This window comes from Peromyscus leucopus, chromosome 2 (assembly GCF_004664715.2).
Source record: "Peromyscus leucopus breed LL Stock chromosome 2, UCI_PerLeu_2.1, whole genome shotgun sequence".
In the NCBI taxonomy this organism is placed as follows: Eukaryota; Metazoa; Chordata; class Mammalia; order Rodentia; family Cricetidae; genus Peromyscus; species Peromyscus leucopus.
In genome coordinates, this window is record NC_051064.1 from 19,936,059 (window position 1) to 19,944,800 (window position 8,742).

Sequence of the window (8,742 nt, forward strand, 5' to 3'; positions counted from 1 at the left end):
CCACCATGCCTGTCCCTCGTTTAGGTGTTTTATTTTTATTTCACAGCAATAGAAGTTAACACAAAGGGTGGCATGTCAGTTCACATTCCCATTATTACTAGTGTTAAATCAAAGGCTTTCTCTGTATAAGAAGAAAATGTTATCATTGGAGAGGCACAGTTGAATGATTTGCCAACTAACATTTCTCATCTGAGGAATCTCTTAGGATGGTTCTATTTCAGTTACCTTTCTTGTGCTAGAACAGCCAAGAGAAGCAACAAGTGGAGAAGGAGGAAGTCAAGGTGACAGACTGGCTCCTGCCCATGGCAGCAGAGTTGTGACCGAGTGGTTATGTTGTGGTTACAGGTAGGGAGCTGAGAGAGCTTGCATTAGATGTGGGCTAGACTATCATCCTCAAAGGCTCACCCCTGTGACCTACCTCTGCCAGCTGCTTGCTTTTCAAAGATCTTCTGCCTCTCCAAACATCTCCACCAACTGAATGCCAAGTGTTCAAACACATGAGCAGGTGGGAGACATTTCATATTTAAACCATAGGGGCCAAGCAATTTTGAGCAAGCAACTCATATGATGTTCACTTGACATACCCCCAATATCCTTCAGCCCTGATAGGGTAGGAGTAGGATCCATACTCCATCACATCCCTGTGAACTGAAAAGAAAGTCTCTTCTTTACGTAAAGGAGATCTTTGAAGAGATGGTAAGCATATTAAAGGCACTGATTAGAGGCTGGAGAAAGGGCTCAGTGGTTAAGAGCACTGACTGTTCTCCCAGAGGACCTGGGTTCAATTCCCAGCAACCACATAGCAGCTCAGAACTGTCTGTAACTCCAATTCCAGAGGCTCTGACACCTTCACATCAATGCACATAAAATAAAATTAAATTATTAAAAATCATTAAAAAATAAAGGCACCATGCCGGGCGGTGGTGGCGCACGCCTTTAATCCCAGCACTCGGGAGGCAGAGCCAGGCGGATCTCTGTGAGTTCGAGGCCAGCCTGGGCTACCAAGTGAGTCCCAGGAAAGGCGCAAAGCTACACAGAGAAACCCTGTCTCGAAAAACCAAAAAAAAAAAAAAAAAAAAAAAAAAAAAATAAAGGCACCGACTAGATCTTTTCTTTTTATCTTGTCCTGTTCTCAATACCTTCAAGTGTGGTTCTTTGAGTGGAATGAACACTTTATGGTGGGACTGACACAATCCTGTTTGACATTCAACTATTTGAAATGAGATTTCCTGAAGGTCTGAAAGGAAGATGATGGAGGGGGATGTTGGAAAGGAGGTGTAGACTATTTATAGGAGAGGCAAAAATGATAGGAAAGAGATCTTGGACTAATTTTATCTGACAGGGTTGTCATGTCATCCCTTAACTGTGTGATTTGTGGACAAAAGCTTAAACTGTTTCTTCAACTGCAAAGCTAGAGTAATAATGTCTCTGTAATATAGGGTTGTCTCAACAACTGAGTGAGCTAAGAGAACTGGAAACAGTAATTGGCAATGATAATTGCTCATCAAATATTAACCATTACAGTCATTACTAAAGACTTAGGGAAGGGAAATGATGTGTTACATTCTTCAACATGACAGTTTTGAACTTTGGGCAGAGTGACTTTTGTGAACATTGTAGAACAGTAATTTGCTGATATTGAGAATCTTTTATGCTTTTCCTCTCATCAGTGCTTTTGTCCTTAGACTTTGTGGGCCGTGGGCCTCTGGTATGGTTGCTCTAGATCTCTGAGGTGGTGTTGCCTAGTGGAAGGAACTCTTGAGGGATGGCAGAACCATTTCCAGTTCTATCTCTGCTATTTCCTGACAGGAAATAAACCATACTATCATTATTTAGTTTGTACATTTGTCCAGATTTCACAAGCTATCGTACTAATGTCCTTTTCATGTCTAGCTTCTGTCTTAGGACTACACATTTCAAATGATGGCTTACCTATGTTGTGTTGCTGGAACAGGGTTTCTGACATCAGATACTTTAAAGTCAAAGAGATTTAGTTAGTGGAAGTGGAAAGTCTAGTATCCCATCTGTTAGTCCAAGGTGAGGGCCTTCTGGACACACCATGGTGATGGGGGTATGCATGCATAGGAAATCCAGAAAGATATTACAGTGTGGAAAAGGAAGCAGGAGACTGAGGAAGAGGCAGAGCTTATTCTTTATTAAAACTCACTGTCGCTTTTCTTTTTTCTTCCACGTGTCCCCTAGCCAGGCCCGCAGGACTCCTCTCTTTGCAGCGGCGGCTGCGGGTGCAGGGTCCGAGCTTTGGCGGCACGAGTCATGGCTGGACAGGCTTTCAGAAAGTTTCTCCCGCTCTTTGACAGAGTACTGGTTGAAAGGAGTGCCGCCGAAACCGTGACCAAAGGTGGCATCATGTTTCCGGAAAAGTCTCAAGGAAAAGTATTGCAAGCCACAGTGGTGGCTGTGGGATCAGGCGCCAAAGGCAAGGGTGGAGCAATTCAGCCAGTCAGTGTGAAAGTCGGAGACAAAGTTCTCCCAGAATACGGAGGCACCAAAGTAGTTCTAGACGACAAGGATTACTTCTTATTTAGAGATGGTGACATTCTTGGAAAGTATGTGGAATGAAATCACTGTTGAAATGGTGTCACATGAAGCTGCCCATTCCACTGACGGTCTGAACTATTCATCATGTAAATAATTTCCATGCCTCCCTTTTATAATAAACTGATGATGCCCAAACTAATGACAGCCATTGTCTCTGGAGTTTAGTTTCACTGTACTGTTATAAACATTTCCAAATAAAGTATGTAAATGAAAAAAGCCCAACTCACTGTCACAGGACCAATCCACTCTTTCAGACCAGCATCAATCTCTTTGTGAGGGTGGTGCCTCAATACCTTAGACCGCACTTTAAAATATCATTCATTAAATGTTAAAAATTAAGTATAATTACATAAAATTAAACTATAATTAAATTGCTTTTCTCCTTCCCTTTCTGTGGGGGCCCACAGAGGCTCCCTAGTTAGGCCTTACTCAAGGTCAGAAAGTCCGAGCTTGATTTGCCCAGTAGGGCTGCATAATGGAATGATTTGGCCAAGGGTGTGGTTACCAGGTGTTTTGAAGGCCTACACTTGTTGGTGCTTTATACCTCGACCTTGAAAGGGGGAGGTCTTTTGCTCCTCCCCTTGGTGATGTATAAAAAGCCCATTGGAATTAAACTGGGGGCGGGGAGGGAGATTAGGTATTGACCAGGGCCCTCCCGAAGCTATCCTGTGTCTCTGTCTTTCTCATCATCTCTGTCTTGTTTTGTGTATGCATTGTTGATGTAACCAACCGTCTTATTAAATAAGAAACACAGAAACAATGTAAAAGAGAAAGCCAAGAGGTCAGAGCTCAGAGCTAAATCTCACCCTTCCTTCTGCTGTCCCAGCTTCGCGAAAAGAGACCTACTTCCTGTCGGTTCGTTTTTTTAAAGTATGTTGTTCTGCCTTCTCATTGGTTGTAAACCCAAACACATGACTGCCTCGTCACTGTCTGAATGTACAGCCCCCTAGGTCTTAAAGGTATATGTCTCCAATGCTGACTGTATCCCTGAACACACAGAGATCTTATGGGATTAAAGGCGTGTGCCACCACCGCCACACTCTTGCTATGGCTCTAATAGCTCTGACCCTGAACACACAGAGATCTTATGGGATTAAAGGCGTGTGCCACCACCGCCACACTCTTGCTATGGCTCTAATAGCTCTGACCCCCAGACAACTTTATTTATTAACATACAATCAAAATAATATTTCAGTACAATTAGATTACCACCACAATGCATATATACTTTTATTAACTATGGTGACTCACAAACTGTTTTGTGTAGGAATGGAACTGTTTTGTGGAACTGTTTTGTACAGGAATGGAATGAGTAGGAGTTGGGATAAAGTTTTTGCTGCTAGACTGGAGCAGCTCAAATGCAGAAACATTTCCTTATTCTTTGTATGGATAATGTTAGTCTGTATTAATGTGCCCTATGTTTTGTTAGCAAGAAGTGTAAATAGTTCTATTAAGAAATTACTTTTGGATGTTTGCTAAAGTTTATGAAGTATAAATAGTTCTATTAAGAGTTTGCTTTTTAGCTGGGAGGTGGTGGCACACACCTTTAATCCCAATACTTGAGAGGCAGAGGCAGGCATATTTCTGTGAGTATGAGGCCAGCCTTTGCTATAGAGTGAGTTCCAGGCAAGGCTCCAAAGCTACACTGAGAAACTCTGTCTCAAAAACAACAACAACAACAACAACAACAAAAAAGAGTTGGCTTTTGATGTAAGTTTGTGAGAATTGTAATTGTGTATAGTAATATTCATATTAGAATTATGATATTAACCTGGTAATGCTAATAAACCAAGGGATGGTGGTGCTAAGGAGTCCTTAGATTTGATGTGGTTGCACCAGGAGTTTTTTGATTTATTTGATGCAGTTGCATTAGTTTATTGATTTTAAAAAAGGTTTGAGGCAGGTAAAACTGCTATAGACATCCTGGATCCATTAAAAGGGCCATTCTATCTTGATCATCCTCTATTCCTTTACTAGGAGGTATAGCAGCCATAAGAAGCAGGTGTATTGCTATGACTATTTCAGCTATTTGCAAGTTCTTAGTGGAAAAGCTGCTTCAGAGTTGCATGGAGTTAGGCTCTGTACCTTCCTTTGCCAGAGGCTGGTAGCTAAAGATGGATGAATCCTTTTTGCCTGCTGTCAACCTAAGACAGGGCACACTTGGTGGAAAGTGTGTTCCAAAGACTGGTAAGACTGGATGGTTGAAGAAGGCAACCTAATACAGGCATAGTCATCTGAGGGGTCTGAGGGACTATTTATGTGATAAAGAAGGGGGAAATCTGTGGGGGCCCACAGGGACTTTGTAGTAAGGCCTTACTTGAGGTCAGAAAGTCTGAGCTTGCTTTGCCTAACAGGGCTGCATAATAGAATGATTTGGCCAAGGGTGTGGTTACCAGGTGTTTTGAAGGGTCTACACTTGTTGGTACTTTTTACCTTGGCCTTGGGTGGGGGGATCTTTTGCTTCTCCCCTTGCTGATGTATAAAAAGCCCATCATGATTAAACTCAGGGGGACTGGGTATTGACCCAGGGCCTTTCTGAAGCTATCCTGTGTCTCTGTATTTCTCATAATCTCTGTCTATATTTCTATCCAATACTTCCTCATTCCTCTCTCCACCCTCCAAGAACCCTTTGACAGGTCAGAGTTAGCCTCTGACACCTTTCCTTCCTCCAACCCTTACCATGATAACTTCCTTTCACTTCCTCTTAAATTGATGGACTCTTTTTATTTATTATTATTACACATACATCTGTATATTCATAAACATATAAATACAACCTGATGAGTCTGTTTAGTGTGGCTTGGGTGTATATGATTTCAGGGCTGATCACTTTGTATTGGATAACTAATTAGGGGGCTTATCCCTGGAAGAAGCTACTTCTCCCTTTACTAGCAGTCATTAGTTGCCTGTAGTTCTTTGTCTGGAGTTGGGGTCTCTGATATTTCCCCTTTCTCTCTTAGCATGTCTTTTGATAATATCTCGTTCAAACCAGCACATTGTTGAGGTACCATGGGCACACCTTCCTTATCTTTTTTTTTTTTTTTTTTTTTTTTTTTTTTAAAAAGGCAATCTCACAGCAGACTTTCCAGTCTATTGGCTCTTACAGTTAATCTACTCACCTCTTCCTAGCTGTTCCCTGAGCCTTAGGTACAGGAGTTGTGTGGTAGATGTATCTGTTAGGGTTGGGCTCCACATGCTCCATTGCTCTCTGTACTATGACCAGTTGTGTTTTCTGTAATGGTCTCTGTCTGCTGTGAAGAGAAGATTCATTGATGCTGGATGAGAGTCACACTTATCTGTGGTATAAGGAGAAGATTTAGAATGTAGTTAGGAATAATGCTGGTCTAGTAAGCGGCAGTACTGGGTTCTTTTCTAAGATCCATGACCTCCCCAGCCCCAGGTAGTTGGCTAGGTTTCTAGTACCAAACATGATTTCCCTGCTGTTGAGTGGTAGGTCACATATTTGCAGGGTTCCCCACTTCTCTGTCCCCACATTGGTGCCCAAGCTTCCAGCATCTGAACCTATGAGGGGAACACACCATGATAGTTGTGTTTCCTTACTTTTCTCAATCTGGGTCAGGACCTTGGTCTTTATCTTCCGTGATCTTGATCCTGATCCTGATATTATTGATGATGATTGGCCAATTGTTTTGTAGATTGTTTTTCAGTTTTGATTTGTCTGGTATTTTCTGATAATTTATTAAAGTGCATTTTGGGTAAGGATATCATAGATATGATGCTATGGCCTTATAAGTTCATTATGTTGGGAGGTACCTAATATCAATTAGTGTTTTAACTGAATATTGATTGTGTAAAATTTGCTTATGCAGTTAAAGTGAATTCTGATAGTCTTTTTGGATATAAAATTGCCACTTTCCTCTTGGTCCATAAAGTCTTTATAGAAAGATTGTTTGAGATTACATAAATATATTCTTTGTCCTGCCTCTCTAATTTAGCATGGTACTTGACTTTACAATGAGTTTATAAGGGCATCAGATGCATCTTAAACTTAGAATTTTTCAGCTTATAATGTTGATCAAGATATATCCCAATTGTAGGCTGAGGAGCACCTTTCTTTTATCCATTTTTCATGGGCTTAGCTTCTCCCCACCATATATTCAGACATTTAAAGATGAAATAGGCACAGCCAGGTGGTTACAATTCAAGTCAATGTGAAGCAAACTCTGAAAGGAGCAGCTTCCCTGGCCTAGCAATCTACCCACCATCTATTTGCATGGAATTTACCATGTAGTGTAATTTGGATTTTCTGTATTTGATAACATATGAAGAACACTGAGCCAGTGTTGAAGGGTTCATGACTAAGGGCCATATCGGAAATATACAGGTATGTTTTGGAATGAGTAGGGGCTGTGGTGGTTTAAATAAGAATGGCCCCCATAAGCTCATATATTTGAATGCTTAGTCACAAGGGAATGTGTTGTAGAATATTTAAGGTGTGTTACAAATATTGTACTTGTTTAACTCTGTGATGCTGTATTACTGTGCCTGTCTAAAACACCTGCTGGTCTAATAAAGAGCTGAATGGCCAATAGTGAGGGAGGAGAGAGAAATAGGCAAAGCTGGCAGGCAGAGAGAATATATAGAAGGAGAAATCTGGAAGAAAAAAGAGTAGTAGCCAGAGAGAGAGAAGGATGCTAAGGGCCAGCCACCCAGCCAGCAATGAAGTAAGACTAAGAGTAAGATTTACAGAAGTAAGAGAACATTAAATTCCCAGAGGCAGAAGGGTGATGGGATAATTTTTAAAAAGCTAGCTAGAAAAAAGCCAAGCTAAGGCTGGGCAATCATAATTAAGAATAAGTCTTTATGTGTGATTTCTTTGGGAGCTGAGTGGTGGGCCCCTCAAAAGAGTAAAATACCAAAACCAACAGGAATGTATACTGGAAAGTATTGTCAACTTGATACAGGCTGGAGTCCTTTAAGAAGAGCAAACCTCAATTGAGAGAATGCCTCCATGGGATCAGGTTGTAGGCAGACCTGTAGAGCATTTTCTTAATTGGTGATTGATGGGGAGGCCCAGTCTATTGTGGGGTGGGACCATTATAAGAAAGCAGGCTGAGCAAGCCATGAGGAGCAATCCAGTAAGCAGCACCCCTCCATGGCCTCTGCATCACCTCCTTCCTCCAGGATCCTGCCCTGTTTGAGTTCCTGTCCTCACTTCCTTTGGTGATGGATAGCAATGTGGATGTGTAAGCCAAATAAACCTTTTCTTCCCCAACGTGCTTTTTGGTCATGGTGTTTTATTACAGTAATAGTAACCCTAACTAGTACAAGTTGGTAGCATAAGTTGGGTATTTATGTGACAGACCGCCCCATGCTGTTCAACGACTTTGGAACTTTATGCAAGAAAAGCCATTGAGTATTCAATGTGTGGTGAACTGTTCTGTAGGAGCTTGGAAGGGAAGAATGTTGAGTACAATGTAGAAGATGGAGGTCTGGTTTGTGAACTCTCAGAGGGAAGTTTAAAGACTTTATTGGGGTCATTTGTTATTTTGAATTAAGATTCTGTGGTCCTGGTTAGCTGGAGCTGAAGGATCGGTGGTGATTAACAAGAACAGAAGTACTAAAATGAAACCTTTGCTTTGCTGGGATACTGGGACACTCAATCCTGGTTGGCTGGAGCTGAAAAATTAGTGATCCTGAGTAAGGCATTCCAGACCCAGAAAGACAAACATGATATGTACTCACTTATAAGTGGATATTAACCACAAAGTAAATTATAACCATGCTATAATCCACAGACCCAAAGAAGCTAAGTAACAAGGAGGGCTCAAGGGGAGACACATGAATCTCACTATGAAGGGGAAATAGAATAGACATCACAGGTAGAGAGAGAGGGAGTGGTCTAGAAGAGGGAGGTGAGCATGGGAACAGGAGGGATCAAGTTGGGAGGAAAGAGGGAGAGAGCAATGGGAGAGACATCTAGAACCAGGGGCATCTCTGGAGTGAGCTAGAAACATAGTGCAATGGAAATGCCCAGGAATCTATGAAGGTGACCCTACCTAAGACTTCGAGCAATAGGGGATATGGAGCCTGAACCAGCCATTGCCTGTAGCCCGGCAAGACTTCCAGTGAAGGGATTGGGACACCAACTCAGCCACATAACCTACGGCCTACAATTTGTCCTGCCTATAAGATGTGCTGGGGCACAGGTGGGGCAGAAAC

General features: G+C 41.9%; 1 protein-coding gene across 1 annotated transcript; it reads left to right on the plus strand.

Annotated features, from left to right (window-relative positions):
* Positions 1-2,257: 2,257 nt before the first annotated feature.
* LOC114699436 (10 kDa heat shock protein, mitochondrial-like) lies at positions 2,258-2,703 on the plus strand. Its single transcript, XM_037202282.1, has one exon. It carries the CDS (start codon positions 2,275-2,277, stop codon positions 2,578-2,580), a length of 306 nt encoding a protein of 101 aa, XP_037058177.1. The 5' UTR covers positions 2,258-2,274; the 3' UTR covers positions 2,581-2,703.
* The last annotated feature ends 6,039 nt before the right edge of the window (positions 2,704-8,742 follow it).

What these genes read in the sequence shown, in the direction of transcription:
- LOC114699436 (XM_037202282.1), top strand. Translation starts at nt 2,275, where the DNA reads ATGGCTGGACAGGCTTTCAGAAAGTTTCTCCCGCTCTTTGACAGAGTA.